This window comes from Tachysurus fulvidraco, chromosome 6 (genome assembly GCF_022655615.1).
Source record: "Tachysurus fulvidraco isolate hzauxx_2018 chromosome 6, HZAU_PFXX_2.0, whole genome shotgun sequence".
NCBI lineage: Eukaryota > Metazoa > Chordata > Actinopteri > Siluriformes > Bagridae > Tachysurus > Tachysurus fulvidraco.
Window position 1 is genome coordinate 7,375,574 of NC_062523.1, and position 19,701 is coordinate 7,395,274.

At 37.0% G+C, this 19,701-nt stretch overlaps 1 protein-coding gene across 1 annotated transcript; it reads right to left on the reverse strand.

The window, feature by feature from the left end:
* Positions 1 to 6,575: 6,575 nt before the first annotated feature.
* On the reverse strand, positions 6,576 to 18,930 carry si:ch211-214p13.3. Its single transcript, XM_047815072.1, has 4 exons — positions 18,672 to 18,930; positions 13,648 to 13,741; positions 7,370 to 7,551; positions 6,576 to 7,199 (listed from the first exon to the last, which is right to left on the reverse strand). The coding sequence occupies exons 1-4, from the start codon at positions 18,730 to 18,732 to the stop codon at positions 7,099 to 7,101; spliced, it is 438 nt and encodes a 145-aa protein (XP_047671028.1). The 5' UTR covers positions 18,733 to 18,930; the 3' UTR covers positions 6,576 to 7,098.
* Positions 18,931 to 19,701: the final 771 nt, after the last annotated feature.

The window sequence follows — 19,701 nt, forward strand, 5'->3', positions numbered from 1 at the left end:
ACCCAAACAACAAGAAAGTAAATTTCACTTCCTTGCACTTGCACTTCACTTCTTTCTCACTTATTTCCTGTGAACCTCTCATGAACCAGGTTCCTAATGAGACACATCCAATGAGACTCAGCCCTGATATTTCAACATGTGATGTTTGAAAGCTTCATAGTCTTGAGAAACAAAGAAAATGACACAAGATCATTTAAAATTAGCCACTTTTATCCTTTCTGTTTTATCTCATTGTCTATAGTTAAAGAAACAATCCAGACACAAGTTTGTATACTGCATTGCATTTTGGCTGAAATTACATACTTGTGTTTTTTCTGAAAACAACAAGCTAACACCTTTCCTGTACATGTCAAAGGATGTGGTCTAATGAACTCTTGCATGAATCAAAATAAGGGGCATGCCATGCCATTGTACAAAGTCTACAGAAAGCCAACAACTAAAGACATAGACTGATATATATATATACACAGTAGAATGATAGAATTTATAATATAGAGCATTGAATTTCACTGTGCTGTAATGTATATCTGACAATAATAAAGGTTTCTTCTTATTCTTTGTTGTCATGATGGTTACATTTCAACATACTTACATACTAGACTTATGAAATTCTGTGGTTTTAAAAAGTGTTGGCCCATTCCTGATTTTTTATTTTGTTGCGTTTGTCACACTTTAATGTTTCAGATCATCAAACAAATGTAAATACTAGCCAAAGATAACACAAGTAAACACAACATGCAGTGTTTATATGAAGGTTTTTATTATTAAGGGAAAACAATCCAAACCTACATGGCCCTGTGTGAAAAAGCCAACACTTTTTCACACCACTGTACATGCATTTTATTTATGGTTTTGGGTTACACTATTAAATACATTGTGACTGTCATCACTTTACATGGACTGGATAGTGTGACACTTTCTTATCTCACTTTCTGCAAAAAGAAAGTTTTTTTCCTAGATTTTTGGATTTCCACTAATAAAACACATGTTGAGTATATACACACGTTTGTATTGCTACGGATATCTCACACATTTTAATAAAAACAAGAAACCAGCTGACAGAAATGTTTTTTATTTTCCAAAACACTTTAAAAAAGTAAATATATATTAAATGACAATTTTTTTGTGGGGTGTCAAGAACATGAGAAAGTCCAGTATTTATTTCATGTTACAAATGAATGAATTAAAATGAACTAAAATGAATCAAAACAGTCCTTAATAGTTGCTTATAAATTTACTGTAATAAATCATTTGAGTCTGTAACATAGCACCAATAGATTACTTTTGGAGTTAATGAAACATGTAATTCTTATTGAATAAAGACTGAATAATAAGTCATCTGTTGGATATGAGGTTGTATATGTTAATGGTGGGCAGTGGTGGATCAACTGCCACTGCTGGGCCCTTGAGCAAGGCCCTCAACCCTTCCTGCACCAGGGGTGCTGTATCATAGCTGCCCCTGCACTCTGACCCCAACCTCCTCAGTTGGGGTATGTGAAGAATATAATTCCGCTGTAATGTATGTGGCAATAATAAAGATGTGCAAATATAACTATATATATATATATATATATTTATATCTCTGCTTCCTGTAGATTCTGTTACTTCATGTGTCCCTGAAAATAAACTTCAGAAGAACACCTTTTACACAGCCTCCATCGAACACCAGTTAAACATCTCTTGCCCTGTGACATACTGTAATGAGATTCCTATTGTCGAATGGATAAAAATTGGTGACATGAACATTTTTATACACATCAAAGAAACAAATCAAGTAACAATTACAGAGGAACAAACAGGTTTGAATGAGATAATCTCATATTTACCCTTCAGGAACTTTGTACCAGATGATATTGGCATTTATAGGTGTAAGGTTACTACAGGTAGATCAGGCTTTTCATTAGAAAGCCACAACATTAACGTCAATGTTTCAGGTAAGGAATGGAATCAAAATCTCTTTTTATTTTTGTTTAGGGTGATCCTACTTAGAGCAATAGACAATAATGTAAATTACAATAATTTAAGTTTCAAATGTTGCTGAAACTTCTGTTAAAAGTAAGGGCCTACGTTTTTTTTTAACATATTTCTATTTGTGTCTGTATCTATATGTCTCAAATCGGCTCAACTCAAGCTTTATTGTCATTCTTCCTCATACACTGTATACAAAAGAAGGAAATGCCATTACTACAGGCCAAGGTGCATAAGTGATGCATAATTTGTATTTGTGTCTGTATCAGCATTTGTGTCTGTATCTAACACACCCAAACAACAAGAAAGTAAATTTCACTTGCTTGCACTTGCACTTCACTTCTTTCTCACTTATTTCCTGTGAACCTCTCATGAACCAGGTTCCTAATGAGACACATCCAATGAGACTCAGCCCTGATATTTCAACATGTGATGTTTGAAAGCTTCATAGTCTTCAGAAACAAAGAAAATGACACAAGATCATTTAAAATTAGCCACTTTTATCCTTTCTGTTTTATCTCATTGTCTATAGTTAAAGAAACAATCCAGACACAAGTTTGTATACTGCATTGCATTTTGGCTGAAATTACATACTTGTGTTTTTTCTGAAAACAACAAGCTAACACCTTTCCTGTACATGTCAAAGGATGTGGTCTAATGAACTCTTGCATGAATTAAAATAAGGGGCATGCCATACCATTGTACAAAGTCTACAGAAAGCCAACAACTAAAGACATAGACTGATATATATATACAGTAGAATGATAGAATTTATAATATAGAACATTGAATTTCACTGTGCTGTAATGTATATCTGACAATAATAAAGGTTTCTTCTTATTCTTTGTTGTCATGATGGTTACATTTCAACATACTTACATACTAGACTTATGAAATTCTGTGGTGTGAAAAAGTGTTGGCCCATTCCTGATTTTTTAATTTTGTTGCATGTTTGTCACACTTTAATGTTTCAGATCATCAAACAAATGTAAATACTAGTCAAGGATAATACAGGTAAACACAACATGCAGTGTTTATATGAAGGTTTTTATTATTAAGGGAAAACAATCCAAACCTACATGGCCCTGTGTGAAAAAGCCAACACTTTTTCACACCACTGTATATGCATTTTATTTATGGTTTTGGGTTACACTATTAAATACATTGTGACTGTCATCACTTTACATGGACTGGATAGTGTGACACTTTCTTATCTCACTTTCTGCAAAAAGAAAGTTTTTTTCCTAGATTTTTGGATTTCCACTAATAAAACACATGTTGAGTATATACACACTTGTGTATTGCTACGGATATCACACACATTTTAATAAAAACAAGAAACCAGCTGACAGAATGTTTTTTATTTTCCAAAACACTTTAAAAAAGTAAATATATATTAAATGACAATTTTTTTGTGGGGTGTCAAGAACATGAGAAAGTCCAGTATTTATTTCATGTTACAAATGAATGAATTAAAATGAACTAAAATGAATCAAAACAGTCCTTAATAGTTGCTTATAAATTTACTGTAATAAATCATTTGAGTCTGTAACATAGCACCAATAGATTACTTTTGGAGTTAATGAAACATGTAATTCTTATTGAATAAAGACTGAATAATAAGTCATCTGTTGGATATGAGGTTGTATATGTTAATGGTGGGCAGTGGTGGATCAACTGCCACTGCTGGGCCCTTGAGCAAGGCCCTCAACCCTTCCTGCACCAGGGGTGCTGTATCATAGCTGCCCCTGCACTCTGACCCCAACCTCCTCAGTTGGGGTATGTGAAGAATATAATTCCGCTGTAATGTATGTGGCAATAATAAAGATGTGCAAATATAACTATATATATATATATATTTTTATATCTCTGCTTCCTGTAGATTCTGTTACTTCATGTGTCCCTGAAAATAAACTTCAGAAGAACACCTTTTACACAGCCTCCATCGAACACCAGTTAAACATCTCTTGCCCTGTGACATACTGTAATGAGATTCCTATTGTCGAATGGATAAAAATTGGTGACATGAACATTTTTATACACATCAAAGAAACAAATCAAGTAACAATTACAGAGGAACAAACAGGTTTGAATGAGATAATCTCATATTTACCCTTCAGGAACTTTGTACCAGATGATATTGGCATTTATAGGTGTAAGGTTACTACAGGTAGATCAGGCTTTTCATTAGAAAGCCACAACATTAACGTCAATGTTTCAGGTAAGGAATGGAATCAAAATCTCTTTTTATTTTTGTTTAGGGTGATCCTACTTAGAGCAATAAACAATAATGTAAATTACAATAATTTAAGTTTTAAATGTTGCTGAAACCTCTGTTAAAAGTAAGGGCCTACGTTTTTTTTTAACATATTTCTATTTGTGTCTGTATCTATATGTCTCAAATCGGCTCAACTCAAGCTTTATTGTCATTCTTCCTCATACACTGTATACAAAAGAAGGAAATGCCATTACTACAGGCCAAGGTGCATAAGTGATGCATAATTTGTATTTGTGTCTGTATCAGCATTTGTGTCTGTATCTAACACACCCAAACAACAAGAAAGTAAATTTCACTTGCTTGCACTTGCACTTCACTTCTTTCTCACTTATTTCCTGTGAACCTCTCATGAACCAGGTTCCTAATGAGACACATCCAATGAGACTCAGCCCTGATATTTCAACATGTGATGTTTGAAAGCTTCATAGTCTTCAGAAACAAAGAAAATGACACAAGATCATTTAAAATTAGCCACTTTTATCCTTTCTGTTTTATCTCATTGTCTATAGTTAAAGAAACAATCCAGACACAAGTTTGTATACTGCATTGCATTTTGGCTGAAATTACATACTTGTGTTTTTTCTGAAAACAACAAGCTAACACCTTTCCTGTACATGTCAAATTATGTGGTCTAATGAACTCTTGCATGAATTAAAATAAGGGGCATGCCATGCCATTGTACAAAGTCTACAGAAAGCCAACAACTAAAGACATAGACTGATATATATATATACAGTAGAATGATAGAATTTATAATATAGAACATTGAATTTCACTGTGCTGTAATGTATATCTGACAATAATAAAGGTTTCTTCTTATTCTTTGTTGTCATGATGGTTACATTTCAACATACTTACATACTAGACTTATGAAATTCTGTGGTGTGAAAAAGTGTTGGCCCATTCCTGATTTTTTATTTTGTTGCATGTTTGTCACACTTTAATGTTTCAGATCATCAAACAAATGTAAATACTAGTCAAAGATAATACAGGTAAACACAACATGCAGTGTTTATATGAAGGTTTTTATTATTAAGGGAAAACAATCCAAACCTACATGGCCCTGTGTGAAAAAGCCAACACTTTTTCACACCACTGTATATGCATTTTATTTATGGTTTTGGGTTACACTATTAAATACATTGTGACTGTCATCACTTTACATGGACTGGATAGTGTGACACTTTCTTATCTCACTTTCTGCAAAAAGAAAGTTTTTTTCCTAGATTTTTGGATTTCCACTAATAAAACACATGTTGAGTATATACACACTTTTGTATTGCCACATATATTACACACATTATAAAAAAAAACAATTAACCAGCTGACAGAATGTTTTTTATTTTCCAAAACACTTTAAAAAAGTAAATATATATTAAATAACATAATTTTTTTGGGGTGTCAAGAACATAAGAAAGTCCGGTATTTATTTCATGTTGCAAATGAATGAATTAAAATGAACTAAAGTGAATTAAAACAGTCCTTAATAATTGCTTATAAATTTACTGTTATAAATCAGTAAATGATTAGTAATCAGTCTGTAACATAGCACCAATAGATTACTTTTGTAGTTAATGAAACATGTCACTACTCATGTAATTCTGATTGAATACAGACTGAATAATAAGTCATCTGTTGGATATGAGGTTGGATATGTTAATGGTGGCTCAACTGGTTAAGACTCTGGGTTGTTGATCGGAGGATCAGAATTCAAGGCCCAGTACAGCCAAGCTGCCACTGCTGGGCCCTTGAGCAAGGCCCTCAACCCTTCCTGCTCCAGGGGCGCTGTATCATAGCTGCCCCTGCACTCTGACCCCAACCTCCTCAGTTGGGGTATGTGAAGAAAATAATTCCGCTGTAATGGATATGTGGCAATAATAAAGGCTTCTAAGGCTTGTAAGGGGGGGGGAGGGGGGGGTATAAAATTTCTCATGAGCAATTTTTGAATGGGGGACACAAATAATAGTCTAATTGTACTCATAAAGATTATTATTGTAGAATGGAGACTGCGTCATTATGGTTATTTTCAAAGTTTTTCTTCAAAGAAAGTGAAGCTATCATAAAAATAATCACAACAATAAAAACAAGGAATTAAAATAGCTTTCAATTTTTATTTAAAATTAATTAAGGCACTTAATAACAATAGAAATTGATTATACAAAAAAATTTAGTGGGGTCAGTTCGGACGTAGCACAGTGCTCATTTAGTAAATGCACAGCTAAACAATATGCTAATTGTGGCCGTTAATGTTAAGTTCACATTATGCCACGTCGTCCCAAATAAAACAATGCATGGGAAACAGTTTTGGCGTGTTAGTTACAGTGCACTATGCAACAAGTTATTGTAAACAAGCTAACATTAACTAGATAAGTAATATTTTAATCGCTAATATAGCAGCATCATTAAGAGAACTACATTAAAGAGAATTCACTTGTGAATAAGTGAATAAAATCCCCTCCGGTATTTACGCCCATGAGCACACCCAAAGCAGACGTTTCCCCTGAGGCAACAAATAAGATGCAAGATAGATATTTCAACACACTTCTGTATGTTTCTCCGGATAAGAAATATATATATTTATCTTTTAAAACTAAATTCACAAAACTCTTCACAGTCAATGACATTAACACCGTTTTCTTCTCATGATGAAATTACATACGTGAAATTTATGTCTACTTTTTGTCCTCTTTCTGAGTGAGAATTGTTTTCAATGTTTTGGTCAAATGGGTTTATTCTTTGTATGAAATGCTTTAGTGCAGAAATGCTGTAGTGGTTTTGAGTTTTGAGATAAGCTTAACTGTATGAGAGTTTTGAGAATGAGGACTCAGTAGTGACCGATGCTTGTTCACCACTCACGAGTGGCTCCAGACAAAATACAAAAACACACACATACACACAAACAAACTAATACAGGTTGGAGAAGCCAGGGTCAGCAGTTTCCATAGTTCTGAAACTGCAAGAGAAGGTTCAGGCAAATTAGGTATGAAAGGTGACATATGTTTGTGTGTGTGTGTGTGTGTGTAACTCATCCTGAGTTTGTTCCTGAATCATGACCAGTGTCACTTGGACAGTATCAATAAAAAGTGAACGTGAGAAAAGAGAAAGTGAACTTTATTGCCTTACCCCATTTTAAAATCCTATTCAGAAGGCAGTCTTGAACTTCCCTGTAGAAATAAGCCACAAATGTGCCTCTCTTATTTATAACAACACAGCTATACATGCCATTTAAGTCAGAGGATGTGTGCATGAAATGTAGTTTGTTTCCTTCCACTTTGATTTCCTCAGGAAGCGAGGGCCAGTCCTTCCTGGTCAGAGAGAGAAAACACAAGGTTTATCACAGGATGTTGTTCAATTCCAGTTCATTCTAATTACATGTAAGTTAGCTGAGTACTTTATCTATAGTTTAAACACATACCTTAAAGGTACACAATTTCAGTGACATTTTCATTCCAGATTTATCATTTAAGACTTGTATATGTATTCAATAATATTGTTATACTGTATTTTTTATTCACCTCTGTTGCTAGCCACTTAGACACAGTGTGGTTAAGGAACAATCATAACTAGATGGATGGAATATTATTGCTGAACTCAAAGCAGAGCAATGCATGTTAGAATAGAAATAGAAAAGAAAGTAGAAATAGCATATAAACTCTACTTGTAACTCCTTTAAAAATCAAAAAAGATCTACAAAGTGATGTGTAGTAATTATTGGTAAAGTGAACTAATTAAAAAAGAGAAGACCATATTTCAACCAATATGGATATCAAGTGACCTCCACATAGGAAACACCTGCATGAAAGAAGGGATGGGGTAGTTCAGTGGTTAAGGATTGTGCTACAATAAAAAGGTAGAGAGTTAAAATTCCAGAACCACCAATTTGCCATAGCTAATGAAATTAAGGACGGGAATTTACAAAACCCGAAGAAAAGAACGTCAATCTGCAAAATCTAATGTTTGGGACTGGTTCTCAGAAATTGTTGCAGCAGGAGACAACAGCAGTATTGGCTACGTTAAGTGCAACTCGTGTGAAAAAATATACAAACACGAGAGCCACAAAACGGGCACTTCCAACATGTCAAGGCATATTTGGGGTCTAAGTAAAAGGACGACACGTCTCAAAATATTGCCGCTTTTCTCAAAAGTAAATTACCAGCACATGTCAAGTCCGAGGTTACAGACACTTGTGTTGAATTGTGCTGTCAAGATCTGCGGCCCTTCGACATAGTATCTGGAGATGGATTTCATACCGTAGCCCAGTGTCTAATTAACATTAGTTCACGTTACGGACGTGTGGATGCCAGCAGTGTACTCCCTCACAGGCAAACTGTTTGCGACAGAGCCAAAGCAACTGCAACAGAAAAAAAAGAAATCCTCTCAAAATAACATAAATAAAGCTCTGGATTATGGCATAGCTATTACCACTGACATGTGGACTGATGAGTTCAACAACCGGGCATACACGGCGTTTACTGGTCACTTCATTAATGACAACTGGAAATTGGAGAGCCGTCTCATGACCACAGCTGAATTTGATTCTACTCTCAAAAAGACAGCGCACAACATCCACGACCAAATCATTAAGGAGCTGCATGACTTTGGTATTGACCCTGCTCGCTTATCAAAAGTAATGTTTGTAGCTGACCAGGGCACAAACATAAAAGCTGCTCTTCTCAAACACACGTTTGATATAAAAGAGAACGCACCAACATACATGCGTGAGGTGAGTAATACCATTTAGAAGTACAAAAGCCTTGTGAGTAACCTGAAAAAATCCGAGACTGTGGTATAGCTCCCACACACTGTGACGCAGGAATGTGAAACCCGATGGAATAGTATAGTTGCGATGATGCAGTCAGTCAGTAAACAGTACCGTGAAATCCAACAGGCCTTGAAGGAGAAAGATCAGCTCCACAGAATTGATGGCATTCAGCTGGATGTTTTGAACACAGTTACTGAGTTTTTGTTGCCTTTTAAAACTGCGAGTGAAGAGATGGAGGGTGATAAGTATCCAACTATTCAACTGGTCGTGCTTCGGTTTTTTAAACTGAAGAAACACTGCGAGCCCCAATACGGTGATCCGGAGTACATGGTTTATATTCGGGCACTGGCAACGCAGCTGCTAAACGAGAAAATGTCCATCAGCGCCACCCACAAGCTTGGAACGTTTTTTTGTCCCTGTTTTAAGTCCCTGAAGATGTTTCGAGCGGAGGAAAGAAACGCCGTGTATGAGCAGGCCAGAAGACTTGTCAGGAAATTTAACTGTATGCTAACACCTCCAGCAAGTGTCCCGGTGACGGAGCCAGAGGCAACCCCTCGAGCGAATAGGGCTATAGGCTAGGGTCTTACGTTATAGCTACAGTACAGTGGTCTAATGTAGGCCTATGTGTAAAATATTAAATATTATTATATTTGACTTTTTAGTTGACGAAGCCGAGAGAGTCAAAAGAAAAAGAGATGAGTTTAGTGAATGGGAGGATGGAAGTGAAGAATTTGCCGAGAGAGACGAGGTTCAGCGCTACATTGAGAGTCAGTTCTTCTGGGACGGAGAGGACATTCTAAGCTTCTGGCAGTCGCAGTCAGCCGCCTTTCCCGTGCTTGCCAAAGTGTCAAAAATTCTCTGTATCCCAGCCACAAGCGCATCAAGCGAGCGCACCTTAAGCTCTGCTGGCCGGGTGCTCGAGGCTAGAAAGAGATTAAATCAGGGTACAGTGGATGCAATTCTTTTTTTGCACAGTGAACGTAAAAACGCTAAATGAACATTTCCGTGTATTAAATAAAACAAAAGTTTAGTGTTTATGTAGCATAGGCTGTAAACTGTAGGCCAATAAAAATCTGAAAGAGATTTTGTTTGAGCCTTTTTCTGTTTTAAAATAGGCTACTGTAATTTGTTAGACCTATAGGTGTTTATTTATAGGTCTTCTATAGAGAGAATTACAAATGATGCTTTGTAAATGTTGAAAATGTTTATATCTTGGTGTTAATATGACCATGCTGGTTTATATGGTGAAATAAAACCTGCTTTCATTTGCATTATTTGCGTCTATTTAATGGTTGCGGGTGTGGGGTGGGGCGTGGCGGGTTGTAAAAATAGAAACAGTGGCGCGGGGCGGGCCAATAATTTCATAAAAGCGGGACCCACGGTTTGAAAAAAACCCAACCCGCGCATCACTAATTGCTGGTCCCCTGCTCAATGCCGTCATCTGTTTGGCTGAATAAATAAGATAATTCGCTACGGATAACGGTGGCTGCCAAATTCCGGTTTCACAGGCTGTTGAGGCTATTTGTCATCATGTCTGTGCTGCAGATGTGCAGATAACTTTGCTACCATTTTCAGAGCAAAGAGAGATGTTATGTTCCAGAAACAGTACTCTCTGGGAGTACACCAAGGAGTTGACCCTTTTTGTAATAACAATCGTAATGCCCTTGAAGAAACAAAGGACATGAGAACGAGTGGTTTTAAAGCTATACACAATGCAGGGGAAAAGATTATAGACAGGAACATGGATCTTGTTACAAGGAAATGTTTTCATGGCTAAGTTTCAATGGAAATATTCGGCAGCCAATAAAAAAGGTATTTGGTATATCTGCATTGTGACCTTTTACTATGTGTATGAAATTCCACTTACTACAGAAGTGACATCATCAGCAGATATTGGTACACTACACATTTCAGAATATCCTTTTAGCTTAAAATATGAAATATGAAATCTTGTCAGATGAAGAAGCCAATTCCACCAGATGCTCATTTTTGGGAATGTACAAATCGATGTAAGCTATAATGTGCACATGAGCTATTTGGGATCTATTTCTCTTAGCAGAGCAGAGGTGAATAGTGTAGTGGAAATTTTAAATATCATGAGCGTTATATGGGCTATCATGGTAAATTCTGTGTGTCAGACTAGGGAGAGAGAGAACAGGGGGAAATGTCCCTACCATAAACATTCCTACCACAAATGTTCCTGCCATAAACGTTCCTGCCATAAACGTTTCATGTGTTATAGGTATGGGAGGTATGGGAACTTTAGAGGAGTGTTGGTGCAGGTGCATGTCCTTAAAAAAGATCTGTCTTTACTGAGATGACTGAGAGGTCACAAAAACACAAACACACACCCATCCGAATACACACATGTTGTACCAGGCTACACAAGCAAATGCCTAGGGTATAAAAGGGAGAGCTGAATCACTAATTTTTGCCTATTCACAGTGTAGACTTGGCACTCTACACTGTATGGAAGAAACCTGTTGCTGCAGCAAACTAAATACCAGTTTGACTTCTTTGCTTTTACCACCAACTCTGAGTCTGACTGTGTTTTTTTATATGTAGATCAAAAATGCCGCCACAATAGTCAATGGATTATGGAGAATCCTGTCAATTATAGGTAAATAGGACTCTTCTTACTAGGAGTCAGTATGAGTGAGGCCATTTTTTTTCAGGATTCTTGCATGGACACAAGTGTAAGTACTTAATACATTTGTGTAACAGAGCAAAGAAAACACACATAATATCCAAAAACATTAACATTAACAGACACTGGTAAGGTGATGGATGAACAGCATAAACAGTGTTACAGAGAATTAGTTCAAGGATAACAACTGATACAGATGGACACACACTTAATCATGAGTGTGTGAACTTAATTTCCTGTTATACTGAGAGTGCACTGAGATGTGCATTATGAAAGCAAAATAGATTGGTTGTTACCCCACTAGATATTTAATAATAGAAATAACATGATATATTCTTATATCATATATATTATATGTATCTTATATATATATATATATATATATATATATATATATATATATATATATATATATATATATATATATATATATTCTTTGCACCATACAGCACTAACTGTTTTCAGTTCAGGTACCAGATATTACAAGTGAATAAGGTCCTATCTCCACTCCCACCCCGCCTTGTCTTGACATGTCTTTTGTTAGCCCTAGGTTAGTTTGTCTATGTCTACAATTGTATGATGTGAAGCAGTTTCTTGAGATCTACTTTAATATAGTTTCAACTCCCATTGACGCCTATGCAATCAGTTTACGTATTAATATTTTGGAATCCTCTGTGCTGCCTCTGATAGCACTGTTTGTCTGTACCTTAACCCTTGCTGTGTTGTCACTAATGCACCTTTTCCACCAAAAAGAACCGGGTGCTGGTTCAGATCTAGTGCTGGTGCTGGTTCAAAGTTGGTTCCACTGGCAAACCTTCTAAGAACCGGTTTGCCTTTCCATCGGTTAGAGAGCCATCACAGAGCCGAGTCTGACGTCACTGTATACGTGCCACGTTTCCCAGCGACTTTAGTGCAGCAGCGGCAAACACAAACACAACATCAACAATGGCGGATGTTGCTTTACTGTTAATTCTCATGGCTTTGTAAACCTATATTGGCATCTAAACGCGGCGAATCCAACGTGTATGTGCAGCTCCATCTAATCTGTATAAACGGAGATTGTAATCGAGAAAGTACATAACGTTATTTTATCATTAACACAGAAAAAAGTTAGCCTTAGCATGTAGCTACCTACTATCATGTGTGCTGATAATTGATCATATTGCGGTAAAGTAAAAGTGTATTAAACATTAGTATACTTAAGGTACATTATCAAATGCGCTAACAGTAGCCCTGCCCACAGCCCCTGACACAAGCGGTTCTTAAGTCTAGATTCTACCAGCAACGTTTTGGTGCTACTTAAGAACCACTTTTCCTGGTTCAGAGCCATTGCTTTGGCTGTCGAAAAAGATAGAACTGGTTCTAAATTAAGCTCTGGCTCTGAGCCAGTACTCAACCTGCCTCGGTGGAAAAGGGGCATAAGAGAAGATTAAGTTTCACATTTACATCCTGGCACAGACTACATTAGCACTATACATTACAACCTAAATGTATTTTTTCACTTTTCAATAAACACAAGAGAATACATATGCATAAGACATACTTGTATACCGCATTTATACAGCAATCAGTAGTAAGAATACTACAGTGAGAGGAAATGTGGCATGTTAACACAGGCCTTGAACTTGATATTTTAGAACACAGAAGTATAGAAATCAGGGACTTGTATTTGGATTTGTGGTGATGTGAATTAACGGGTGAAATTTGTTAAAGGAAAAACCCAAACCTTTCATCTTCATTGCCCAATATTATTTTGAGATGAAATTCTACAAATCCACATATTAAAGTAAATAAATTAATTAAGAGTGTGAATTAGAAGTAATGTAAAAAAAATGGTTTGATTCTCGTTGTTTGCATTAATCATTTTATTTTTAAATTTTGATAAAGAACGCTTTTGCTTGTTGATTTTGTTTGGGACAAGAGCAACAAAATTAAATCCATATGATTTCTGTAATTCACAATTAAACTCAGGAGCAGTTTTATCTTTCTTACCTGTACCATGAGAAGTTAGCATTCTCTGGATCATCTCCATGCACACACTCGTACACCTCAGCAGCTTCGGCAGTTACAGGAACCACAACTGGAACTGCGGAAAATATGAAATCGCTTAAAATATGTGAATAATGGCTTTACATCATGCCAAATGAGGTTTAAGGTATGCATTATTTATTATTATTATTATTATTATTATTATTAGGGGTCAAGCCCCGAAGGGGCGTAGACACCTATTGTTATTGTTGGTTTTCCTCTTCTTCTTCTTATTATTATTCTTCCTCTTCTTCCATTGAAGTCAATGGCAGCCCATAGAACCGTATGTAGGAAAGTTATGTAATTTTTCACACATGTAGAGGCCAGTCTTCGAAGTTACTCTAGCAACTTTGGTGTGTCTAGCTCAAACCCTTTAGCGCCCCCAACAGTCCAAAATCCAATTATGTTCATGTTCATAACTGCTGACTGATAAGGCCTAGAGACACAGTTCTTGCATATTTTGGATCTTTTGCTCATGCCAAATCGAATGCACCACATGACATCATTTCTCTCATGAATACCTTTCCGCCATTTTGAATTTTCTGTAATACCTGCTTTGTCGAACTCCTCCTAGACCGTTTGTCCGATTTGCAAGTCCTTTGGTATCTAGCATCTAGACACACCCGAGACAAAAAGTTATCAAAAGCTTTTTGAAATACCAATGCCTTCTTGTATACCATGGCAACATACATGGTGGCGAGCACGCCAAAACAGACGTGAGGCTGTATCTTCGCAAAGCTTATGCGTGTCGACACAAAACTTGGTATATGTCATTATAGTCATGACCTGAGGGTGTATGCAACTTTTCGTGACAGCGCCACCTAGTGGTCACGAGATTTTAAAAACAGCTATTTTTGATTCTAACTACTGCAAACGTGAGTCTAAAATCATGAAGGAGGTGTTGTTAGACTTCTTGAGGCATGCCGAGTCAAACGATACCAAACGGTTTTCGGACGGCCATTTTGTGTGGTGGCGAGCACGCCAAAACAGACGTGAGGCTGTATCTTCACAAAACTTATGCGTGTTGACACAAAACTTGGTGTATGTCATTATAGTCATGACCTGAGGGTGCATGCAACGTTTCGTGACAGCGCCACCTAGTGGTCACAAGATTTTAAAAACAGCTATTTTCGCTTATAACTACTGCAAACTTTAGTCTAAAATCATGAAGGGAGTGTTGTTAGACTCCTTGAGGCATGCTGAGTCAAACGATACCAAACCGTGGAAACATACATGGTGGCGAGCACGCCAAAACAGACGTGAGGCTGTATGTTTGCAAAACGTATGCGTGCAGCGACATGTTCTGAGTGCCTGTGATCAGCTTGACCCCAGAATGGCTGCTTGCAGCTATATTTATTATTATTGTTGTTGTTGTTGTTTATATTCTATTTATCTTGTTATCTTAATGTTTACAACTGCTTTGTACAACTGTCCGGTATGCATTCCTTTTTCCTCTTATGCTTGCATACCGGACACTTGTAAAAAGCATTTCACTGCATGTCATACTTTGTATGTATGTGTATGTGATAAATAAAATTTGATTTGATTTGATTTTGATTACTTTAGTTACCAGCTTTAACAACACTGTAAGCACTAATGTCATGCCAATAAAGATCAGTGAATGGAATTGAAAGAGAAATAAAAAGACAGGGATAGAGAGAGAGACACAAAGTTGACATTAGTGTGTGAGTGTTGTGTGTGTGTGGGTAGTGGGGAATGCGGCCCAAAGTCCCTTGAGTGAAGGAACTGGTACTGACATAACAGTGATCAGAAAAATGACAGCTATGAGTAAATCACTTGCCAGGGTTTTTCCTACATTGAAAATTTTTTGGAGGCCGCCAAAAGTATTTTTTGTCCAGCCAAGGCCTTATTTGATCTGTAATTGGGTTTTGTGAGTGAAGCAGGCTACCGACAGAGTGACGGAGAGAACGAGCACAGCGCCCCTCACCCCCACCCCCCTGCGGGCACTCTCCGTCTTCAGTTCTGTCTTTGCTCTTTCCCTCGCATCAAAATCAACTGATTCTAAAGGTCGGAAGACTGAATCCATGTTTCACGTGGTGCATTCGGAGAATATTTTTGCTGAATTACGGCTGGGTGTGAATTGCAGTCAAAAAAAAAAGTTGCCTTATCTTCTCTTCTCTTCCGATTAGCGACCTACTGACTCCTTTGAGCCGATTCATTATAATGAATGGTTAAAGCTGCCCGTCTGTCTGGTCTGCCCGTAATTGGTCTGCCCGTCAGTGTCTGAATCGGTGTATAAGAAATCATTACTTCTTAGAAGAACATACATATCTGAAATGAGAAAGTAAGTGTGCTTATGCCATTTAGCAAGAGTGTTTAGTAAAATGAAGCCTTAATAATCCACAGTATGTATAGGCCTATGACAATGTGTAGTAAATTACCTATAAAATCAGTTAGTTTAAAGTTAGTCTGGAATGAGATGAAACTAGATTAAAGCACAAAGCAAGATGTTGCTAGCTAGCTGTTAATTTTGTTTTATATGGTAAAAAATTACACTATTACACCTTTTAACGCTACGTTTTTATGCTACTTTTTAATTGATATGATTATACTAAAATGAAAAAGGACCAACATTTAGAAGTATGCTGCAAGGTGGCTGTGGATGGGCCCCATCAGGATGAAATCGACTACAGAGATCTTGTAAAAAGGTTCTACAGTGCTAATAAAAAGAGACGAGTTAAATGTTCATTTGCAGGCTGTGATATTTGTAAATACAAATCTGTTGGCTGAAGATTTGCTGTTAATTTGAACATTTATTTATTATTTTAGTAATTTATGGGACATTTATGAGAATTAATTAGAAATTTCTGGAAATTTATATCAGAATCAGAAAGAGATTTGTTGGCAGGCATGTTTTCACATACGAGGAATTTGTTTTATAAACTGTATCATAAAAGCATGCAGGCTTGATGATCATAAGAGACTTCTTTGAAACACATTACAAATAGTAATGTGTCCAAACTTTTGACCAGTACTGTTCTTCTGTAAAATAACAGAAAACAGAGAGAATAGAAGAAAGAGCAGAACAGTTTGAGCTAGATAGCCTCATATATTGTCATCGAAATCATGCTAGCTTACATTTAGCAAATCTACAGTAATTTACTGACTGGCTACTGTATAAACACATTTTGGTATTTTCTAAATAAACTTTAATACCATAAATAAGATATATTTATCAAAGTAAATATGCAAACAAAGTAAAATGCAAACCTGTGGAAACAATATTTCTGTGGTAGTCAGAGCCTGGAAGTGTCAGGAGTTTCCCGATCAATAAAAAAAACCCCTTTTATGTTATCGCTGCATTTTGGTCTTTTACCCATGAAGACACCCCCGTTCTATGACAGCAAGTGGGAGGGGGGTGACTAAGTGGAATTTTGGGGGTGACTAAGTTTTTTATTATCTTGACCAAATATCTGCTACGTTGGTGTATTTGTATTTACAATGGTATAGATTTGTTGCACAATAGCTTACACAAAGCAAAACTGAGTTTTAAATATAACTTTATGTAACATGTAAATACGTCATGTAAATACTCACCAAGATGGACATTTTTTTGACATTAATTTGTGTGCAGGATTCAATAAATGATCTGTGTTATGTTATGGAGTGCTGTGTGCATGGGGTTTATGAATGTGCATGGTAGAAATTAATCTGAAATTGCAGTAAATCTGGTTGTTTTAACCAAGCTTATCCGGCAAGGTTTTTTTAAAACTACTTTTAAGTTCCCTTTAATAGGCTAACCTGTAATTTTGTATATTCCCAGTTAATCCTGTTAATTCCAATATATTCCCATTAATCCCCATGGAAAGATTCTAGCAGTGAAAATTAATTAATGCACATCAATTGAAGTGATGCACATCCTTTAACCAAGATGGAAAAGCTCAACCTCCAAGGGTGGAACTGGAGAAAAATCAGCAATGCCGCGAGTCAGTCTAGATTCTCCCTTAACTGACTAATGTGCTTACAAAACAAATCTGTGTGGGTTTCATATGAATTTTGCTAAAATATTCGCTGACAAACTTACCCCTAGGTCTGAATATGCTCCTTGAATATGCTCACAACTTGTGATTAGTCGGGTAACATTGCAATACAAGATTTACAATATGTGTCACATAAGTGGAAATACTAATATCACAAGACAGCTGACCTAACCAGTGGGCTACTCCACACCTCTGACTACCACAATGACAGTCACCCAAACAAGGCCAGGCATTTACTTGTATTGGTGAGGATCAGGAGTAGCCCTTGCTGAAAATCAAAGTAAACCTGATGTAACTTTTCCCATCCGTGATGTTAACACCTGATGTTCGGGGGTTCCTTATTTATACTGTATATGATTAAGCAGTCAGTTTATCCAGAGCGACTTACATTCATCTCATTATCTCATGTAATTACAACTGAACACAGTGCTCCAGTATAGTCAAAGCTTATCTTGTGACCCTCTCGAACACTAAAGGTGCTGCAGGAAAGCAATCTGAGAAGAGAAGAGAAATGTGAAAGCGGTTCAAAGCACATTGTTATACACAACACACAAATGACTCAAGTGTGTGTGGTACGTGCGGGATGTGGTAGCCTCCTGGTTAAGGCATTGGACTAATTACCACAATGTCATGAGTTTAAGTCCACCAAGCTGCCACTGTTAGGTCCCTGACCCTCGGTTGCATAAATTGAAATAAATGTTTAAGTCACTTTGGATAAATGTGTCTGCTAAATGCTGTGAATGAAGCACAAATAAATTGTAATCAGGCAACCTCTGTAGCAGCACTGTGTAAAAGGGATAATTATTTGTGGTTATAGGTTCACTGGCACTTATTTTGCATATACAGTATATAAATTGTGTGTTAATATTTTCTCCTTTAGGGGCTTCACGTCACTGGGCGTTTGCATGAACACGGTGAAAACCACGGTGCTTTGTATTTCGGGGCAAAACAGCAGTGACAGGCTTTAAAAATAAAAATAAATCTTACCTTGATAACTCGCGCAGCTGAATGCGAGTGCTATAACGAGCAGAACTCCAGAGGAAAACATAATGGCTCCAGTAGTGTTAGAAGAATGGCGCACTGGTTAATCCTGTAAGAAGCTCCTTGCAGAACAAAACAGCTGAAAGTGACACGAACTTCACCCTGTGTCGTGACGCACTGCTGAGAGGCGTGCAAGCAAAACGGAAGCAGAGACGCTAATCAGCGTGCTTTCTGACTCGACCACACTAAACACCTTCTAAAGTTTATTTGATTTTATGCATTGAGCATAAACACACACACACACACACACACACACACACACACACACACACACACACACACACACACACACACACACACACACACACACACACACACACACACACATACACACACACACACACACACACGCACAAAAACACATACACAGTAATGTGTAAAACACTTTGGCCTTAGCTGAGACTTTGGGCCTTTTTACACCTGGTCACTTCATGTGTTTTCTCTGATCCAATAGCTATCTGATTTATTAAAACTGTTCCATTTACATTAGGCCACATAAATGTGACTTGGAGAATCGGATATCACTCCGATCTTTCTACTCTCCACCAAAATGCAAATATATTTTACCTCATTTCCGGGGTAATTGAAACGGAGCATGCTTTGGTGAATGCGGTTTTCAGAATGCAATCAAAAAGAAGACGAAAAAACTTGTTACAACAGTTATGCTACAAAAAACAGCATTTACTGTTTGCTGCATTTTTACTGCCGTTTTAAGACCCAACTAGACCTAGGCTAGATGTCCTGAAGTGGTTTGAACGATCGGATTTAGGGGCTTTTTACACCTGGTCACTTCAGGCATTTTCTGTGATCCGATAGCTATCCGATCGTAAAAAGACCAGGTCTAAATGCCCTCCGAAATGTTTTCGAGACGGATATAAGGGCCTCTTTCCACCTGGTCACTTCATGTGTTTTCTCTGATCCGATAGCTATCTGATTTGTTAAAACTGTTAAAACCCCTAACCCTGACCCCTAACCC

Bases quoted from the DNA above. Each gene is read 5' to 3' on its own strand.
- si:ch211-214p13.3 (XM_047815072.1), bottom strand. From the start codon at position 18,732: ATGTTTTCCTCTGGAGTTCTGCTCGTTATAGCACTCGCATTCAGCTGC. The intron at 13,742-18,671 runs GTAAGATTTATT...TATTTTCCGCAG, and splicing joins CAGCTGCGCGAGTTATCAAG to TTCCAGTTGTGGTTCCTGTA. The intron at 7,200-7,369 runs GTAAGGCAATAA...CTTCTCTTGCAG, and splicing joins GAATAGGATTTTAAAATGGG to TTTCAGAACTATGGAAACTG.